Source organism: Mastigoproctus giganteus, chromosome 11 (assembly GCF_048544385.1).
Source record: "Mastigoproctus giganteus isolate SK-2022 chromosome 11, ASM4854438v1, whole genome shotgun sequence".
Lineage (NCBI taxonomy): Eukaryota > Metazoa > Arthropoda > Arachnida > Uropygi > Thelyphonidae > Mastigoproctus > Mastigoproctus giganteus.
The window spans coordinates 61,650,008-61,672,916 of record NC_143585.1 but is presented as its reverse complement, the minus strand read 5'-3'; the positions used below and the strand labels follow the sequence as shown (position 1 = coordinate 61,672,916).

Here is a 22,909-nt window from a genome sequence, read left to right as displayed (position 1 = left end):
CGCACTGCTGTTCCTGCCCACCTGGCTACGGAGGCGCCTTTGTGAAAAAAGTACTGATGCTCCTAAATTGCTTGTTATCTGTAGTAAAAGTATTGATACCCCTGAATTGCTCGCTAATAAGCTGAATAAATATTTTCCATCTATATTCATGTACAAGGAAGTTTTTAAGGTTGAAACTACAAAGTGGTCCAGATAATACTAATTAAGAGTTGAATAATTTTGTTATAACTGAGAAGGGGCTAGAAGCAAAGTTGTTACCAATAATTAAAAGTGAAAAGGCACCAGGAGCTGATGGAATCTATGCAATAATATTGAAGGAAGATGCAAACGATGTTAGCAAGCCTTTAGCTCTTATAATGCGATCATCCTAAGATTGAGATGAAGTTCCTACAGGCTGTATATGTGCAAATGTCAGCAAAGACTTCTTTGCTTATCTAAACTCTAAAATGGGATGAATCAGATTAGTCTATTTGATATCGATGGTTCAACTGTTAATCTGCACAGATGGTTATCCTGCGCAGGTAGCTGACAAACTGAATCAGTATTCTGCATCTAAATTCACACAAGGAATTCTGTAGGGAAGTGGAGTCCAGAAGTTCAAACTCTAATAGTAAGCTAAATGATTTTGTAATAACCGAGTGCAAAGTGGAGGAGAAATTGTTGAAAGGCACCTGGGATGGATGGGACCTATCCAGTTATATTAAAGGAGGCAGCAAAGGAAGAAAGCAAACCCTTAGCCATAATATGAGAGCACCCTTGGACTCAGAGAGGTCCCAATGAAACCTCCAGAGTCCAAGAGATGGGTAAATGTATCCCCAATTCACAAAGGGTGAGTGACGAGTAATTACAGACCTGTTAGTTTAACTTCTGTTCCAGGTAAAATAATAGAGTCACTGCATAAAAAAGCACTGCAGGATCATCTAGACAAGTTATGCAGTTATAATTCAAACACAGCATGAATTTGTTAAGGTGAAGTCTTATCTGACCAATTTGATTGGATACTATGAGTAGAGTTTAGAACTGGATGCAAAAAATAATTTTGTTATTGTATACTTTGATTTCAGGAAAGCTTTTGATACTGTTGCTCATTAGCAGAGAAGACAAAGGAAGTAAGTTATGCAGCATCAGCCAAAAAAAAAAAAAAAAAAACCTCCCATTTCACCCCTCCAATCATTCCAAATGCCTGTCCAGCTCAGCCTTAAATTTATTTAGGTTATCAACTTCCACAACAAGAGATGGAAGTCTGTTCCACCAATCAACTACCGCTGGCTAAAAGCAAATTTCCACACATCTATTCTACAATTGTCTTTTCTCAATTTGAATCTATGTCCACTCAAGGTTCTTAATCTAGGCAGGAGGAAGAATCTCATCAGCATTCAGCTTGCTCAACCTATTCAAGGCCTTATACACCTCAATCAGATCACCTTGCATGTGCCTACTCTCCAAGCGCTGCAATTTGCGGAACTTAAGCCTTTCTTGGTAAGAAAGGCTTAAGTTCCTCACCAATCATGTTGCCCTTCTTTGCACTCATTTTAGCAACTCAACAGCCTTCCTAAAATGAGGCCTCAAGACCTATACACAGTACTCAAGGTGTGGCCTGACCATTGCCTTGTACAAAGGGTAATCACCTCCCTGTTCCAGCTAGCAAAATTCCTATATATCATTGACAAGACTCCATGACCTTCACTGGCAGCCCATCTGCACTGCTCAGCGAACTTTATATCTTACTGTGCAATTACCCCCAGGTCATTTTTACTTTCCACTTCCCTGAGTGTAGTACACACAGTTGGTACGTTTCTCTTGTGTTATTGCTACCCATATACAGTACTTGGCATTTGTCAAATTTAAACTTCAGTTGCCACTTCTAGCCCATTTGCCCAACTTATCTAGATCCTTTGTATCATCTGCAAACCTGGACATTAAGCCAGATTTACATTCATCAATATTATTGATGCACAAAACAACAATGGGACCAGCACCGAACCCTGGGAACTCCACTAATAATGTTTGTCCACAAAGAGCACTGTCCATTGATTACCACTCTCAGTTGTCTCCCACTCAACCATTCCTTTATCCATTGTACCAACTTACCCTTAATGCCATACTGCTACAATTTGTACAGCAGTCTTCCATTTGCAACAGTATCAAAATCTTTCCTAAAATCCAAGTATACTGGTGTTCAAAGAAAGTACATCACCCCTTAAAATTATAATTATCATCCGACATTCTTACAGATTGCATCAGATGAGACTGACACGCGTAGGTGATGACATAATATTGCATCAGCTATTACTTTCAGCTACATAAGCATGCTCTGCAGGAGTTGCAGTCATTCCTTGACTGTGTCAGGATGACGAGTTAAGTGCAGTTGACACCACGAAGAAAGAGTGCTATTGTTGCTTTACGTGAGGAAGGATGTTCTTCCCATCATATTGCTCATAGAGTGTCTTCTAATCAATCAACAGATTTCTTTCCAACTCAAGAATACTGGTTCTTGATAGGAAAAAAAGGAATCGGATGCAAACAAGTCTCTACGCCAAAACAGGACCACGTATTGAAGCGCTTATGCCTTAAACTGTAAAGCTTCTTCATCTAAGCTGAAAAAAGAATGGGAAGAACATACAGGTGCAAAAATGGACTTATAGCCAGTCTTCATAAGAAGAAGCCCATCTCACACAAAAAATGAAAAAGGCCCGATAAACTTGGTGTAAGGAGCATGCCAAATGGACCCCCCCCCCAAGCATTGGAAGTCAGTTATTTCCTCAGATGAGAAGAAATTCAACATGAATGGCTCTGATGGGAGACAAATGATTCGCCATAGATGTGAAGAATACCATTCACTATGTATGGTGTCTACAGTGAAATTCCCTACTAGCCAAATGATATGGGGGTGCATTTCGTATCGCAGAGTAGGTCATCTGTAGTTTATAAAAGATTCTGTAAATGCCAATGGATACCTGGCTATATTGGAAGAAAACTGCTGCCAACCACTAGAGACTATTCCAACCTGCCAAGTAACTGCATCTTTCAGGACGACTCTGCTCCTTATCTACGGGCAAAAGGTGCAAGTAGGCATTTCTGTAGTTACTTTAGTTTCTTTTCTGTATTAGAGGTTTGACAGTAATGTGAAACTGTAAGAAATATGATTGATGAGAATCAACCGAAAGAGCAAGCTGGCTTTAGGACAGGATTCTCAACTATGGATCACCTTCACGTAATATCACAGCTAATGGAGAAAGCAAATGAATATAAAACACCATTATGCTTGGCATTTGTCGATTATGAAAAGGCATTTGACTCCATACAGCATAAGGCAATGTTTCAGGCATTGCCATATGCTGTATGGCAATACCCCATAATATATGGGGTATCTATGCCTTGAAAGACAAGGCATAGATACCCCCATATATTATGATTTTGAAGAAAATATATGAGAGTGCTATCTCCATTATTAGACTAGACAAAGACAGTAGCAAATTTAAAATCGAGAAAGGAGTTCGACAAGGAGACACAATATCTCCGAAGCTGTTTACTGCTGCCCTTGAGGAAGCTTTCAGAAGATTAGACTGGTCGCAGAAAGGAGTCAATGTGAACGGAGAGTACCTAAACCATTTACAGATGACATTGTGGTCATAAGCCATGAGCCCAAAGAATTAGAGGAAAATCTTAATCAGTTATGCACAGTTAGTAAGGATTTTGGACTAAAGATGAATATGGCTAAAACAAAAGTAATGATGAACAAGTATGCCACGGAAAGGGAAATAATGATTGAAGGAGCAGTAATTGAAAAGGTGGAGTCATATACTTATCTGGGACAAGTTATTAGCTGTAATAATGATAAATGGCTGGAAGTGAAGAGAAGAATAAATTTTGGATGGATAGCATTCAGGAAATATAGTCACATACTGAAAAGCAATATCCCAGTTTGTCTGAAACGTAAAATAATGAATCAATGTATATTCCCCACCATGACTTATGGAAGTGAAACTTGGCCAAAAGAATGGAAGAGAAGCTGAGAACTACACAGCGAAGAATGGAACGAATTATATTGGGAATCAGACTGTTAGATAAGAAGAGAAACACATGGATTAGGCAGCAAACTCAAGTAAAGGACATTCTTATCAAAACTAAAGACCTAAAATGGTCTTGGGCAGGACACATAGCTCGAAGACATGTTGACTAAGAAAATAACAGAATGATACCCAAGAGGAGCTAGAAGAAAACCTGGAAGACAAAGGCGGAGATGGATAGATGAAATTCATGAGTTTTTGGGTAGTAAATGGATGGCCAGTGCTCAAAACAGAAGGAACTGGAAAGTTGCTGGAGAGGCCTTCATCCTGCAGTGGATTGAAAATGGCTGATGACGGTGATGATGATGTAAGAAATATGAAATTCCTAAATCTATAGTTAGGATTGTACAGATATACAATCTATACAGAATAACTATAGATAATGGGATGATAAGCAGCGACTTGTTCCTCAAATCCTCTATGCCACCCTTCAACAGAATTATTCTTTCTTGGTAATCCTTCAAGAACAAGCTGGCGTACATTCCACATTTCATGGGAATACTTTGGTGGTCGACAAAGATAGGCCTAATGACTCTGATGAGTATAATAAGAAACTGTTCGGAGAAATAGAGTGGGGCAGTAAATCAGAGAGTCTTATAATGGGGGATTTTAATTTCCCAGATATTGACTGGAATTTGGGGGCTGGTCACTCACACAGTAGCAAGGCTTTTGTGGATTTATTGGATGATTGTTTTCTACATCAGCATGTTCGGGAGGCAACTAGAGGGAGTAATACTCTTGATTTGATTATCAGTAGTGATTCTTCATGCATTAAGAATCTGAAGATAAATGAACCACTTGGTGGCAGTGACCACAGTGTGCTGAAGTGGGAGTTACTCAAAGAGGTAACTACCATTAGGGGTAAAGGGAAGGGGTATTGCTTTCGTAAAGGCGACTACAATGGACTGAGACAGTATTTAAATTCTATACAGTGGGATCAACTGATGATATTGCCAACAGCAAATTCAAAATGGAAAGCATTCAAAGAACTTATCTTGGAAGCTACTAGGCTTTACATACCAACTAAGAAATATTGTTCAAGGTTTCGGCCTAAATGGATGACAGATGAACTGATGAGGCATATGGCAGAAAAGACAAATGCATGGGATACATACAAATTAACACGTGACACAGACGCCTATGATAGATACAAGTTGATCTGTAACCAAGTTACAAAGGAGGTTAGGCAGGCGAAGGCAGATTACGAGAGATCCTTGGCAAGGGATGCGAAGAAAAACAGCAAAGAGTTCTTTACTTATGTAAACTCTAGAAGGAAGGGGATGAATCAGATTGGTCCACTTGAGATCGATGGGTCAACTGTTGATGACCCTGCTCGGGTAGCTAACAAACTAAATGAATATTTTGCATCAACATTCACACATGAGGAGTTATTCAGCGAGGGGAATGCCAGAGATGTATTCAACTCTAACAGTAAGCTAGAGAATCTTGTAATAACTGAGAGCAAAGTGGAGGAGAAATTGTTGAAGATAAACACAAGAAAGGCACCTGGGGTGGATGGGATCTATCCAGTTATATTAAAGGAGGCAGCAAAGGAAGTAAGCAAACCCTTAGCCATAATTATGAGAGCTTCCTTGGACTCAGGGGAGGTACCCATGGACTGGAGATGTGCAAATGTGACCCCAATTCACAAAGGGGGATCAAAGGCTGACACAAGTAATTATAGACCTGTGAGTTTAACTTCTGTTCCTGGAAAATTAATGGAGGCACTGGTTAAAGAAGCACTGCAGGATCATCTAGACAAGACTTCAGTTATAGCTAGGACACAGCATGGTTTTGTTAAGGGTAAGTCTTGCCTGACCAATTTGATTGGATACTATGATGCAGTCACAAAAGAACTGGATGCAGGGAATAACTTTGATATTATATACTTGGATCTTAGAAAGGCTTTTGATACTGTTGCACATGGAAGACTGCTGCACAAATTGGAGCAGTGTGGCATTGGAGGCAAATTGCTGCTATGGATAAAGGGGTGGTTGAGGGGGAGAAGACAGAGTGGCAATCAATGGACACTGCTCATCGTGGACTAATGTTATTAGTGGAGTCCCTCAGGATTCAGTATTGGGTCCTTTATTGTTTTCTGTATTTATAAATGATATTGATGATGGTATATCAGGCTTAATGTCCAAGTTTGTAGACGATACGAAGGTTGGCAGGGTTGTCAAGGACACTACTGACACTATGCTGCTGCAACAGGATTTGGAAAGGTTGAGCAGATGGGCTTTGAGGTGGCAAATGAAGTTTAACATTGACAAATGTAAAGTACTACATATGGGAAACAGCAACCGCAGAGCAACGTATCAACTCTGTGGTACTACACTGACAGTGGTAGAGAATGAAAGGGACCTGGGGGTGGTTGTGCAGGCAGATATGAAGTACTCTGAGCAGTGCAGACGGGCTGCAAGAGTAGCTCATGGTGTATTGTCAATGATATATAGGAATTTTTCTAGCAGGGATAAGGAGGTGATTATTCCCTTGTATAAGGCAATGGTAAGGCCACACCTAGAGTACTGTATACAGGCCTGGAGGCCTCATTTCAAGAAGGATGTAGAGCTGCTGGAACGAGTACAGAGAAGGGCAACTAGATTGGTGAATGGGACAAAGGGGTGCTCTTACGAAGAAAGGCTTAAGTTTTGCGAATTACAGTGTCTGGAAACTAGGCACCAGCGAGGTGATCTGATAGAGGTGTACAAAGCCTTGAATGGTTTGAGCATGCTCAATGCTGATGGGATTCTTCCTCTTGCTCAGAATAATCACCTGAGAGGGCATAAATTCAAATTGAGGAAAGACAGATGTAGGATAGATGTGCGGAAATTTGCCTTTAGCCAGCGGGTGGTTGGTAGGTGGAACAGACTTCCATCCCTTGTCGTGGAAGTTGATAGCCTAAATAAGTTTAAGGCTCAGCTGGACAGGTATTTCGAACGAACAGAGGGGTGAAGTGGAAGTGGTTATTTTTATTTATTTATGTTACTTTTTTTTTTTTGGCTGATGCTGCATAAGCTTGCTTTCTTGCATCAAATGCCTCTACTAATGCTAATGCTAAAAGACGTCGTCTGGTTGGGCATCCAATCCATGTATCCTCAAAATAATCAATAACTTCTTGCGATTCTGGAGGAAAAACACCATTTTCACACAAATGTTCAAAAATGACAGTCAACGATTGGAGTGGGCACAAATGTAATTGCTGCCAAAATTCACAATATTTAAAGCAAAATTAGCATCAGTTTCATAACGTCATTTCAATCCATTATTCTGAATGGAACGAAAAATACATTGTGAAAGGTGGAAAAAAACAACCCCGTTGCGAAGCGTCAGGAAAAACTCTTCTGCAAGCATTCATCATCGCTGTCTCAGAATCTATAGTTATTGATTGCGGGGACATAGCCGGTTCCAATACTTTCAGCTGCTGTAGTAGAGATACATACATTTCCTCAGACTTGTTAGGCAATAATGCATAAACTAATGGAAGCGATATTTTGTCCTTGAATCCATGTATCATATACAGCTGATAAAAAAGTAATTGAATGGTTTTGACAGTCCCATCGGCATACCAGTGTTCACTTTGCGCTAACAACTGCAAATTTCTTTTTGTACTGAAAATTAATATATGATTGTCCTCAGGGTCCAGAAACAAATTGTAGAAACAATTCTCCATTGCATGATGTTTTATATTCTTCTGTAAAAACTATGTCTCTACGATGCGTTGGAAGAACTGGCCATCAAAATTTCGATTTCTTATATTTTTGATCGTTCGTTTCATTGTATCTACACTTGGAAGCTTAGGGGCTGCTGCTTGGCTACAGATTCTCGAAACATTTGAAATAATACTATGAGGCATATTATTTGTTGTTTCTGCATAAGTTTGAATGGTATCAAGAAGTTGTACTGCCTCAACTCCTGCTGAGTCTCCACAATGATTGTGCTCCTACCATGTTTTAACGATGGTGTTATATACCATAGTAATTCGAGCGGCACATTTGGTTTTTCAGTAATTTTGACACTTGCAATGAATTTGTTTCATTTTACCTGTCTTTACAAAACAAATGTACACTAAAGCACAATTTCGGTTTTCCTTTTTTTTGATTTCAAAAATTCCACCGACATGATGCGTTCACAAACTCAAAAGGATGAAAAATAAACTCAAAATAAGAAAATGTTGTGATAGTAAGAGATTATAAATATATAAGTACCTCCCTAATTGGCATGCCATACCCCCACTTCCCTAAAACATGATACTTAAGTTAAAAATAATTTTATATAAATTACATGTATTGCCTGGCGATATTTGTAGGCTATAAATTGTTTATGCGATAAACTGCTAGCGATTAATTGCTGGCAGTGAATTGCGGGTGATAAACTTTCCTAGACTTAGTCTAGGAAAGTTTATCGCCGAAAGTTTAAGAAAATTTAAGTTTAGAAACATTTTATAGCCTACAAATGATTGCTAGCATATTTTATCAACCAGGCAATACATATAATTTATATAAATTTATTGGTCATTTTAAACTGAAAATAAGGCTTTTCTATAGGTGTTATTTAAGAATTAAGTGCAGTTAAAAATGGAAGTTATATGCTAGGTATACATTTCCTAGAAATACACACCATTGCAGGTGCTTTAATTTAATTCCTTTAGCTTAAGTAGCATGTTTTAGGGAAGTTGGGGTAGGGCATGCCGATTAGGGAGGTACTTATATATTTATAATCTCTAACAATCACAACATTTTCTTATTTTGAGTTTATTTTTCATCCTTTTGAGTTTGTGAACGCATCATGTTGGTGGAATTTTTGAAATCAGAAAAAGGAAAACCGAAATTGTGCTTTAGTGATTTGTGTTTGTTTGTTTGTTTGTTATTTGGTTTTTAGGAGCATTAGCAACTATGGCCATATTGCTCCGGGAATATATGGTGGTCATTCCCTGACCTTTCCACATCCTCCGTATTTGGTGGTGACGGGCTCGAACCCCGGTCTAGTCAAGAAGCGTGTGCTACGCACTGCTGCTGCTCCTTCCCACCTGGCTACGGAGGCGCCACTGTGCTTTAGTGGACATTTGTTTTATAAAGACAGGCAAAATGAAACAAAAATTCATTGGAAGTGTCAAAATTACCGAAAAACCAAATGTGCCGCTCGAGTTACTACGGCAGATAACACCATCGTTAAAACATGGAAGGAGCACAATCATTGTGGAGACGCAGCAGGAGTTGAGGCAGCACAATTTCTTGACACCATTCGAACTTATGCAGAAACAACAAATAATATGCCTCATAGTATTATTTCAAATGTTTTGAGAATATGTAGCCCAGCAGCAGCCCCTAAGCTTCCAAGTGTAGATACAATGAAACGAACGATCCGAAATATAAGAAATCGAAATTTTGATGGCCCAGTTCTTCCAACGCATAGTAGAGACAGTTTTTACAGAAGAATATAAAACATCATGCAATGGAGAATTGTTTCTACAATTTGATTCTGGACCCGAGGACAATCGTATGTTAATTTTCAGTACAAAAAGAAATTTGCAGTTGTTGGCACAAAGTGAACACTGGTAGGAGCTTAGAGGGGAACAGGTATCCTCTGTGTTATCAGACACTCAGCCTAAAACACTGATGGATCCAATATCTCTCTATTACAGAAGATTTAGGACAAGTCTGGTTGGCCTGCCTCCCTAAAATCCACTCATGCACACCTTCTCGATGGTAAGCCCTGTTATGTCACTTGGGTGGCAACGAACGTGTAGAGTGGTTCTCTTCAAGACGCCTGGTCAGCGTGAAGAGAAAAAGACCAAACCCTCCAGCATATGAAAGCACAACAATACAAATGGCCCTCAGTCCCCAGCAGCTTTCACTCTCCCTCTTACGGCAGCGAGAGGATCAGAGTGGAAGCAGAGGGTGCTAAGAATCTCTGGGTACAACCAGGCTGCCATGCACGGAAATTGAACTTGGCCTGTTATAACGTACAATCACTCATCGGTGAAGACAGGATATTAGAGCTGGAAAAGGAATTAGAAAATGTGAATTGGAATATAATCGGTTTGGCTGAAACAAGAAGAAGAAATGAATCACTTATAAGTTTATCAAGTGGAAATCTGCTGTACACAAATGGAAACAGTGAAAGGAGTGAAGGTGGAGTTGGGTTTCTGGTCCATAAAGATTTTAAAAACAACATTTTGGAATTCAAAAGTACATCACCAAGGGTGTCAAGACTAATACTCAAGATTTCTAAGAGGTACAAGCTAAAGATTATAATGATTTATGCACCAACATCGAGCCATGATGATGAAGAGGTTGAAGAAATGTACACCGAAATTGAGAGTCTTCTAGATGAGCAGAAAACCCACTACACTATTATTATGGGGGACTTCAATGCTAAGGTTGGAAAAAGGCAAAACAGCGCAGAAAGAGGAACTATAGGAAATTTTGGAATTGGTGAAAGAAATAAAAGAGGTGAAAGACTTGTGGAATTTGCAGAATCTCAAGGACTGTCAGTAATGAACACTTTTTTCAAGAAAAGGGTGAACAGAAAGTGGACATGGAAGAGTCCAAATGGATTAACAACTAATGAAATCGACTTCATCCTCACTAACAGAAGATATATTGTGAATGATGTTACCGTCCTGAATAAGGTAAATGTTGGAAGTGATCACAGAATGGTAAGATGTACACTTGATATAGATGTAGGAAAGGAAAGAGAAAAATTGACTCGAGTAAATAATACAAAGGTCTTTGAGATAACAGAGGAGGAGAAAAAGCAGTATGTAGTGGAACTTAAGAACAAGTTTGAGCTTCTGCAGACTGCTCAGGACCAAGATATCGACAAGGAATATTACAACTTTTTGAAAGTGATAAAGGCCAAGAAACCTATAGGGAAACAGAAATCCAAAGAAGAAAAAATTAGTCAAGAAACACTTGTCATGATGAACCGAAGACGACAAATGAAGAGCAAGAAAAACACTGACAGGGAGAAAATTGAGTATACTGAGTTATGCAAAGCCATTAGAAAGAGACTCAGAGAGGACAGAAGATTTAACACAAGAAAAGTAGAACAAGCATTAAGGGAAAACAAAGGATTTAAATCAGCAGCCATGAGCAGTAATACAGAAAGAAAAATGATACTGAAACTGAAGAATAGCGATGGTGTACTTATATACAGCAAAGAAGGCATAATTCAAATAGCAGAAGACTACTATAGAGAATTATACAAGGAGCGAGGGAATGATACCAGCAGTGGGGAAGATGGATTGCAAAGTAGCAACACATACGACATACCCGATATTCTTCCTGATGAGGTAGAACATGCATTGAACAAAATGAAGAATCGGAAAGCCCCGGGGGAAGATGAAGTTACTGTAGAGTTGTTAAAATTGGGAGGAAGAGACATAACACAAAAACTGGCAAGGCTCTTCACAAAGTGCATTAGAAAAGGTGTGACGCCTAAGCAGTGGAATAATGCAATCATAGTTTTGCTGCATAAGAAAGGAGATAAATCAGAAATTGGAAATTATAGACCAATTAGCTTGTTATCCCACATCTACAAGTTGTTCACAAGGGTCATTACTAACAGATTATAAAGAATACTTGATGAGAATCAACCGAAAGAGAAAGCTGGCTTTAGGACAGGATTCTCAACTATGGATCACCTTCACATAATATCACAGCTAATGGAGAAAGCAAATGAATATAAAACACCATTATGCCTGGCATTTGTGGATTATGAAAAGGCATTTGACTCCATACAGCATAAGGCAATGTTTCGGGCACTGGAAAGACGAGGCATAGATACCCCATATATTATGATTTTGAAGAAAATATATGATAGTGCTACCTCCTTTATTAGACTAGACAAAGACAGTAGCAAATTTAAAATCGAGAAAGGAGTTCGACAAGGAGACACAATATCTCCGAAGCTATTTACTGCTGCCCTTGAGGAAGCTTTCAGAAGATTAGACTGGTTGCAGAAAGGAGTCAATGTGAAGGGAGAGTACCTAAACCATTTACGATTTGCAGATGACATTGTGGTCATAAGCCACGATCCCAAAGAATTAGAGGAAAATCTTAATCAGTTATGCACAGTTAGTAAGGATTTTGGACTAAAGATGAATATGGCTAAAACAAAAGTAATGGTGAACAAGTATGCCACGGAAAGGGAAATAATGATTGAAGGAGCAGTAATTGAAAAGGTGGAGTCATATACTTATCTGGGACAAGTTATTAGCTGTAATAATGATAAATGGCTGGAAGTGAAGAGAAGAATAAATTTTGGATGGATAGCATTCAGGAAATATAGTCACATACTGAAGAGCAATATCCCAGTTTGTCTGAAACGTAAAATAATGAATCAATGTATATTCCCCACCATGACTTATGGAAGTGAAACTTGGGCACTCACCAAAAGAATGGAAGAGAAGCTGAGAACTACACAGCGAAGAATGGAACGAATTATATTGGGAATCAGACTGTTAGATAAGAAGAGAAACACATGGATTAGGCAGCAAACTCAAGTAAAGGACATTCTTATCAAAACTAAAGAACTAAAATGGTCTTGGGCAGGACACATAGCTCGAAGACATGATGACAGATGGACTAAGAAAATAACAGAATGGTACCCAAGAGGAGCTAGAAGAAAACCTGGAAGACAAAGGCAGAGATGGATAGATGAAAATCATGAGTTTTTGGGTAGTAAATGGATGGCCAGTGCTCAAAACAGAAGGAACTGAAAAGTTGCTGGAGAGGCCTTCATCCTGCAGTGGATTGAAAATGGCTGATGATCACTGGTATGCCGATGGGACTTTCAAAACTGTTCCCTTAGTTTATGCATTATTGCCTAACAAGTCTGAGGAAACATATGTATCTCTACTACAGCAGCTGAAAGTATTGGAACCGGCTATGTCCCCGCAATCAATAACTATAGATTTTGAGATGGCGATGATGAATGCTTGCAGAAGAGTTTTTCCTGACGCTTCACAAAGGGGTTGTTTTCCACTTTTCACAATGTATTTTTCGTTCCATTCAGAATAATGAAACGACGTTATGAAACTGATGCTAATTTTGCTTTAAATATTGTGAATTTTGGCAGCAATTGCTGCCAAATTGCAATTGCAATTTGGTCCTTGAGGTTGTCACAGACATTCTCTCAGATATGCCAGACAAGCTGTACTTGCTACCTGGGAGTCTAAAACACTGATGGAACTGATATTCGGGTGACACTCAAGTCAAGTGGACCCAATTTCGGCGAAGTCCGGACAGTCTGTGACAGCCAAATCCTCTGCTTGCACCTTCACGATGGTGGGACTGTTAGTAATCCTGGTTATAACCTCCATGCCCAAATACATGGTGGGTGACCACCCAGGTGTGAACCAACGTAAGCAGGGGTCGAGGCGTGGCGCCCACACCACATGGAGGAACGCCGCCCCTCTATGTTACCAGGCAGTACTAGGTGGTAGATGACTCATCAACTGGTGAAATACCACCACTTTGCTTATTGGAGGCTTGAAGTGGTGGAACCCATGTTTAGTCTCTAGAGCAGGGGCGGGCAACAGCCGGCTCGCGGGCCACATCCGGCTCGCGACGATGTTGAATCCGGCCCCCTCAGTAAATGCATAAATATAGAAAATCCATACCTGACTACACTCGCCGTAAACGTTCGGCTTAATTCGGTTCAATCGGGAACCGCGGCCAGTACAACAGTAACCAAGTGATTCTACGCAGCGTCAAAGAGTTATTTCCTAATTATTATTGTAGCATCGATCGAACGAAGTTATTTTGGGTTTGACTTCTTATTGAAAAAAATAATATTGGTGCGAGATATTTTATGTTTTATGCCTTTTCTAATTATTACAATTTTTAATTTAATATAATTTATAGCCCATAAAATGAGCCAATTAAAAAAAAGAAAAATTTATGCTGAATGCCGCATTTTCAATGATAATTGGACATTCAGATTTTTTTTTAAAAATACATTAATAATTTGGTAATTCAAGTAATATAACATTTTTTAGGTTCTGATTTATTTTATTAAATCGTTCAATCTATTCCGGCCCGCATCACGGTACGAAAATTTCATTCGGCCCGCTGACGAAAAAAGTTGCCCACCCCTGCTCTAGAGCTAAGTTCTGGTCAGCCCTTCCCTATCTCTTCCATCATGCAGTATGATTGATGACTTTTGAGGTTATGATGAACGTCGCGGCGAGATTTCGAGGGTACAGCTCTAAAACGGTGTTCGCAGGCCGGCCGCTAGTTAGTACACCAGACTGAACCTATTGGTAACTCTCTAGGAAGCTTCCGGATCAGCTAGTGTATAATCTTGCTACCTCTACTCTGCCAGATACTGACTGGAGGGAGCCCGAGTAGTGTGTATGCGGGGAGCATTGTCGAGGCCACGTTATGTCAAGGATCTGGGTATATTCTTACCACATGTACGCCATATCCAAAAATTTCATTACTTCATACAGCATGTCCCACCTACTCTTTCTTACTATTGAATACACCATGAATTGTCAAACTAATAGAGCAAGCTTATCTGCGAAAAGATCTAAACCTCCCAAGGACCTCCTAATTCATTTCACAAATATACGTGGTTTCAATTCTCAACGACGTCCATTTCCACTTGCAGTCTGCCAAACCCCATGTACTTTTTCTGACAGAATCTCAGTTATCGGTTGATTCATCTACTGCTCATCTCAGATGCCCAAATTATTCGCTGTATGATTCCTTTCGCCTCAAAGGTGGTACTTGTGCATATGTCCGTTCTGATATTCCCTGTCAGAGACTTGGCAATTTGGAATCTCCTCTCTTTGATCTTCTTGGCTTAAAATCTCTCTAGCTCATTGTGTCAAATTCATCTGTTGTCTCTACCGTTCTCCCAACTCCACTAATCACCTGGAGCTCTTTGACTTCCTCTCTTTGCAACTTGACTTTCTCCAGTCCAACTTTCCTAACAGTGAAGTAATTTTCCTTGGTGATTTTAATGTTCACAACTCCAGCTGGCTTCCGTTTTCTAGTCACACCGACCCAGCAGGTCGAGATGCTGAGGCTTTTGCAATTACTAATGACCTAGCACAGATTGTTCATTTACCTACAAGAATACCGGACAATCCTAATCATACAGCCAATACGCTTCATCTTTTTCTCACAAACAACCCTTCTAAGTACACGGTCGAAGTGAGAGGTCCTTTAGGCACTTCAGATCACAACTTGGTGATTGTCTCTTCTCTGATGGAACCTTTATCTCATGGCTATTCCCAACCACATGTTGTTTGGCATTACAAGAATGCAAGATGACCTGCGAGACTTCTTTTCTTCTTTTCCTTGGTCGGATTACTGTTTCAAAACTTCTGATGTCAACGTTTGTCCAGATCGTGTCAGTGAAATTATTCTTGCAGGAATGGAATCCCTTATCCCACACTCCACTTTAAAATCTCGTCCTTTATCTAAACCTTGGTTTTCCAATAAATGTGCTAAGGCTGTCCAAGAGAAGAATGTTGCATATCGTAATTGGCTTGTTTCTAATTCTTCAGTTTCATTTTCTGCCTACACCAAAGCTCGCAACAGTTGTAAAGTAGTTATTAATCAATCCAAACTATAGTTTGAACAGGCTAAGAGTAGAAAACTTGCTTCTTACCCTAATGGTAGCCGAGCATTCTGGTCTCTTGACAAAACTATTGGCCGCAACTTTTGCCCATCTTTGCTCCCACCTCTGTCCAAACCAGATGGTTCTATTGCCACTTCAGCCAAGGATAAAGCTGACCTGCTAGCATCCCATTTTTCTTCCAGCTCATGTATTAATGATCTTGGTAAAACACCTAACACCATTCCCAACATGCTCCATTCAATGCCTCCTGTGGTCTTCCGTCAAAAGGATATCAGAAGGATTTTGATGAATCTTGATGCTAAGAAAGCATCAAGAAATGGTATTTCTCCACTTGTTCTCAAAACCTGTGCTCCTGAACTTACTCCTATTCTTTGCCGCCTTTTTTCACTTTCTTATTCCAAAGGTGTTTTTCCTTCTGCTTGGAAATTTGCTCATATCCAGCCAGTTCCTAAAAAGGGTGACAAATCCCTCCCATCCAATTATCGTCCCATTGCAATTACTTCTACTCTTTCTAAAGTAATGGAGAAATCAATTAACCGCCAACTCTTAAACTACCTAGAAACCTTCCGTCTGATCAACGATCACCAGTATGGATTCCGTCAGTTTCGATCCACTGGAGATATTCTGGCTTATGTTACCCATTTATGGACTAATTCAATGGAAAGGTTTGGTGAAACACAAGTAGTTGCTCTTGACATCTCAAAGGCTTTTGATCGTGTTTGGCATAAAGGTCTTCTAAACAAGCTTCCATCTTATGGTTTGCCAACTGTTTTTAGTAATTGGTTACCCAGTTTTCTCTCTGATCGCTCACTGAGGGTGATGGTAGATGGCTCTCTGTCTTCTAACTTCTCCACTAATGCCGGTGTCCCCCAAGGTTCAGTTCTTTCCCCCACTCTTTTCCTCTTGTATATCAATGATCTTCTTCCATTGACTGGAAATCCTATCCATAGTTTTGCCGATGATAGCACATTGCATTCAACTTTCCATTTTGAGAAACCTTGTCCTGCTCAATCAGCTTCAACTCTCGAAAATCTGCTACCAATTCCTTAAATGCCGATCTTCAGGTAATTCTCCAGTGGGGCAAAGACAACTTAGTTGATTTCAACCCTTCTAAAACTCAGTCTTGTCTTATATCTCGCAAAAAAGGATTCTTCTGCTCCTATGCTTATCTTTAGTGACACTCCGATTTCTAGGCAAAATGATATATCTCTTTTGGGGATTACCCTGACTTCTAATCTCTCTTAGCACAAGCACATTACAAATATTGCTTCCTCTGCATCTAAAAAACTTGGTTTTCTCTTTCGCTCTCGGCGTTACTTTCCTTCCAAACAGCTGCTCACTCTGTATAAATCGCAAATCCGCCCTGCCATGGAATATTGTTCCCACATCTGGGGTGGTGCCCCCAAAACCTCTCTCTGGCTTCTTGATTCCATTCAGAAGAGGGCAGTTAGGTTAATTAATGATTCATCTCTAACAGAGTCTCTCCACTCGCTTTCTCATAGACGCACTGTTTCTGCTGCATGCCTCTTCTACAGATACTTCCATGGGCACTGTTCTTCTGAATTAGCTTCTATAATTCCTGCTCTCTCTTTCAAAATAGTCCGAACACGTGCCGCCACTAGCCAACATCCATTTACTGTCCAACTTCAAACCCACAGAACCAACTTTTCATCTTCCTCATTTATTCGTTCAACTGCCGTTTTCTGGAACAACCTTCCTTCATACGTATTTCCTGAAAATTACAATCTACAGAAGTTCAAGTCCAATGTCAACAAATATCTTCTTTCGTCTTCTTAACCTCAAATCCAAGCACGGTTCTAAGTACTATAGGTTCTAATACCTCTCGTGTTTGGGGTTCACATAAAAAAAAAAAAAAAAAAAATTTGTACCCACTCCAATTGTTGACGGTCTTTTTTGAACATTGTGTGAAAATGGTGTTTTTCCTCCAGAATTGCAAGAAATTATTGATTATTTTGAGGATACATGGATTGGATGCCCAACCAGATGACATCTTTGTCGACCACCAAAGTATTCCCATGCAATGTGGAATGTACACCAGCTTGTTCTTGAAGGATTACCAAGAACAAATAATTCTGTTGAAGGGTGGCATAGAGGATTTGAGGAACAAGTCGCTGCTTATCATCCCATTTAGAAATTTATCGATTGCATTAAAAAAGAACAAAGTATTAATGAAATGCGCATTGAACAATATTTAAGTGGAAGTGATCTGGGCAACAACAAAAAAGAAGTATTGCGATTGTGATGAACGAATTAAAAGGCTTGTTAGTGCATATGATGAACGGGGTGATATTGTTGATTATCTAAGAGGTATAGCGCATAATATTTCTTATTAATAATTTACATACTGTGTTTTAAATATTACAGTTTCTTAGTAATTAATTATTCCAACGTGACTGCTTCTGAAGATTGTATAAACATTCATTTTGAATTTTTGCAGCGTACTATGACATATCTAATGTTATAATTAGTTTAGTTTAAAATTAACCAATTGTTATATTGTTCAAATAATGGATTTTTTACTATTTTTGTGATATATGTAACTATTAAAATACATAATCTACCTATTAAATTACATATTTCCATACATGTGTTTTTTTTATTTTTTTATTTCCGTACTATTCCCTCATAGTTCATAGAATTCCAAAAATATGCTAATCATAGCTTAAGGCAAAAACTTAAATAACTTTTTATGATTTGACCAAACACATCTCATTGCTTATAGATGGTAAAATGCTATAAACTGACGCGGCGGTAAATTGTTTATGCGATAAACTGACGCGGTGGTAAATTGCTGGCGATCAATTTTCTGGACCCCCTATTGGCCCAAGAAGAAGCCTTTGCTGACCCAACAAATGAGGAAGAAGTGACTTTCTTGGGCTAAAACGCATGTTTCATAGACAAAAGAGCAATGGGACACTGTCATCTTTCCTGACGAATCAAAATTCAACCTGCATGGATTGAATGGCAAGCAATATGTCAGAAGACGAAAATCGGAGGCATACCATCCTAATTGCATAACACCATGCTAATTTTAGATGACATTATGTACCAGCAATTTTCAATAGGGTTCAAATCTGACTTGTTGCCATGCCAGTCCAACACTAAAGTTCCCTGCCAGTCAGATGGTCTGGGGATGCATAACAAGCAAAGGGGTGAATTAACGGTGAATGCAGAAACCTACATTGCTATCTTGGAGGAGTGCCCGAAACCTATTATTAGGGATCACCACACAGACGTCCAAAACTGCATTTTTCAACAGGACTCAGCACCTTGTCACACAGAAAAATTGGTAAGTTTTATGCCATTTATATTTAATGATAAGTTTCTCTTCTTGTCTCACAATGCTTAAAACATACTTACACCAATGTTTTTCTTTCTCCCTTAAGGTGCAGTCAAACCTCAGAAATACTAGCATTACAGTGTTGGACTGGCATGGCACCAATTCAGATTTGAACCCTACTGAAAATTGCTGGTACATAATGTCATCTAAAATTGCTCAGAAGAAGCCAACAAGTAAGAATCAGCTGCAAGAGAGCATTTTAAGGGTGTGGTACAACAAAATTGGGCAACTGTATATCCAGAAGTTGATTATACTGTATGCCAGATTGTTGCAAGGCTGTAATTGCAGCTCAAGGAGGAACAACAAAATATTGAGGACTATTTTGCTGACAGTATATAAAATTATTATGTTAACTTGTCATTTCAGTTTGTACACGTAAATGCAATAAAATGTATGTTTGGTTGTCATGATTGCCATTTGCATGATTTCTCATATTTCCATTAATTGTGCATTTTACCCTTTCGGAAGATATTTATGGCAATTAGGTATATCAGGTGGAGTCTATTGGATTACATTCACAGAGATATATATATCCCATCTAACAAATGCATTTCAAACATTTCTGCAACCCACAATGCAGCACAAAACACATTAATGCAAAATTCACAAGTGATGCAGGTTTTTTTGTCTGCCACTGTAGACTGGACTAACACTGAGCTGGAGGATATCATAAGGGGCAACAATGATCAAGTGTCACCAACACCACCTGAAGTCAGCCATGGAGAGACTGATAATAGCTTGAAAAGTAGAAGGAAGAGGCCTGATAGACCTTACTGAGCAACAGAAGACAGAAGAAAGAAATAGTGAACCTGAAGGATTACATCTAGAAAAACAGTGCCACTCTACCTGGCCATAAGGAAAATAGACAAGAGCATACACCACTCAACTTAAAATGGCTTCTAATGTATGGCTTACAAGCAGGATGCTCTTCCTCAAGACTGAAAGATTCGTGCTTGCCATCCTAGACCAGGTGGTCAACACCAGGAACTATAGAAAATACATTAACCAAGGAGCTTGGAGTGTCAGATGACATGTCGACAATGCCACCTGGCCTCTGAAACAATCCAACACATCACCACAGGATGCAAGGTGATCGCCCAGACTGAGTACACTTGTAGACATGACAAGGTGGCTAGGATAATACATCAGAAGCTAGCAAGGAAATAGCAGCTGATCAAAGAAAGTGTACCATATTACACGTAAAAACCCACGGCTGTGCTAGAGACCCCCCAACCCACAAGCTGTGGGTTGAGGGTCTCTAGCACAGTCCCACACAACAGACCGGACATAACCCTTGTTGACAAGAAGAAAAAGGTTACCTATCTGATATCTGATTGGCATAGCAGGAAGTATACGGATCTAAGACAGGAGATCAGAGAGAGATGTGGCATATGCGACCATCCCAATTGTGTTAACCACCGATATGGTGTCAAAGACCCTATATAACAGCCTAGCAGCAATAGGTCTCCCAGAAAACACATACAAGGAACTCAAGAAAAATGCAATCCTGAACACCTGTAGGATAGTCAGAGTTCCTCGACTAAGAGTAACACCAGACATAACCACCCTGTGCACTTGGTACCAGTATCCATCATGGAGTGGAACCTACTCATCAGGGAGAAATCATACAACAACAACAGTAGCAGTAATAATAATAATTATTACTAATAAATTAAGAATAATAATAAATTATTCTAAATTTATTAATAATCTGGTTAGTCTGACTTTAGTGGTAGGAAAAATCTTAGAGGTAATGATTAAGAGTGCAATACACAGACATTTAGATAGATATGGCATTCTGAAGGGACATAACATGGCTTTGTTAAGGGAAAATCATGTTTAACTAAATTAGTACGCTTTTTTTGACACAGTTACTCATGAGCTAGATTTAGGGAACAATTTCAACATAGTTTATTTGGATTTTAGCAAAGCATTTGACTCTGTCCATTGTGAGAGGTTACTGTATAAGCTTGAACAGGTTGAAATTACTGGCTAGATTCTAAGATGGATTGCTGGGTTGCTGCAGGGCAGCAGACAGAGGGTTGTGATTAATAGATATTCTTCAGATTGATGTAATGTCAGGAGTGGGGTCCCTTGAGGATCAGTTCTTGGACCACTGTTGTTTCTCATTTTCATAATATTGATAAAGGGATAGAAGGTGTGATGTCAAAATTTTCAGATGAAAAAGCTTGGCAAAGTCGTTAATGATCAGTGCCAGGCAGCGCTCCTTAAGGATGACTTGAACAGACATCAAAGGTAGTCAGAGAAATTGCAATTATGTTTTTATACTGGTGGGGTTGAATTAAAACCAGTGGAGGAGGAAACGGATCTGGGTTACAATACGGGCAGATATGAAGTTTTCTGAATAGTGTAAACAGGCAGCCAGGAAAGCCCATGGTGTTCCATTGATTTATTGAACGTTATCATGTAGAGATAAGGAGGTCATAATCCTATTATATAAGGCAATTGCAAGACCACATTTGGAATACTGTGTTCAAGTATGGAGACCTCATCTGAAAAAAAACATTGAGCTTCTTGAAAGGGTCTAAAGATGGGTAACTTGAATGGCGAAATCGGCACAAGGATGACCATATGAGGAAAGACTCAGATTATGTGGGCTACAGAGATTGACAACCAAGCACCTCAGAGGTGGCCTGATTGAGGTGTATAAGTCTCGAAGAGGGATTAGTAAAATGAATGAAGGAAGAATTCACTGTTATAAAGAATTCCAGAACTAGGGGTCATAAATTCAAATTACAGGGGTTGATTAGATTAGATTTTAGGAAGTTCTTTTAGCCAGCAAGTCACTGATTGTTGGAAAAAGTTGCCATCAGAGGTAATTTGTATTTTGCTATCTACTTGGTTCTTTTTTTTGCGCCAGTGCAGTAAAACCTGTGGCTTCCTTGCACTATATGGCAAATACTACAAGTGCAAAATCTTGCATTTTGCAGCATTAAAACAAAGTTATCACTTATCTGACTATTACAAGCTATCTAAGTCATTCTAAAGGTACACTACCTGACACTGGTCATTTATCACCCTTCCAATAGTCACATCAGAAAATTTGATAATATGCCCTCTATTCTTTTGACAACATAGCAATGTATACTCAAATGGTTAACGCAGAGTGATCTTGGCCTCTCATTGTTAAGACATATACACTACTGACTCCCTCCAATTGCAAGAAGCAGAGTAGATGCAGCAAAGTTATTCACTAGCTGATGTCTTCTAGAGGATTTCTAATAAGTTTTGACAAATTCAACACTCAAATTTAGAGTTGAATTCAGTAAAAAAATTTATATTATACTAATTACACAACCAAACATAATTACAGTTTAAATCATGTTGACATCTTACAACCTAAAAGAAATTAAAGTTTGCATAGTGTATGTTCTCCAAATAAGAAAAACAATATTCTAATATATGAATTATAAAATGGGAAAACAAACTTACTGAATTAAAAAAGCAGTCATCTAATTCATATAAAATTATACAGTCTCCAGGCAATTTATCTGCCAGCCATTCAGGTAAAATTATATTTTCTGATTCCTCATCACCATCATCATCATCATCATCACAATCATCTATTATCAAAGGAAAATAAATATCAAATTAAATGTCATCATGTTATAATCAAAGAGTTTAATTATTCCAACAGCAGACACATGGAATTCTAGACAAGAAATGCTTTATGTACCTTATAAAAAACTGTGAAGACTATCTGGATGATGAAAAAAAAAAAAAAAAAGCAATATATCAGCAAAGACCATTGAGTAGCTTGATGTTCTGTTTTTTTTGTTTTGGTGCCACTATTGGTTTATTTACCTATTCTGCTAGATTAAAGCCTAATTTATGAAGTGGAGGAGAGCCACATAACCCT

The 22,909-nt window shown here is 39.0% G+C and overlaps 1 protein-coding gene across 1 annotated transcript in view; it reads right to left on the bottom strand.

The window, feature by feature from the left end:
* The window catches only part of LOC150078052 (uncharacterized), a 164,544-nt gene that overhangs the window by 96,047 nt on the left and 45,588 nt on the right, over window positions 1-22,909 (bottom strand). The window contains exon 5 of the mRNA XM_090384736.1: window positions 22,483-22,613. Coding sequence (XP_090240862.1) covers window positions 22,483-22,613 — 131 coding nt within the window. The remainder of the gene's footprint in view (window positions 1-22,482; window positions 22,614-22,909) is intronic.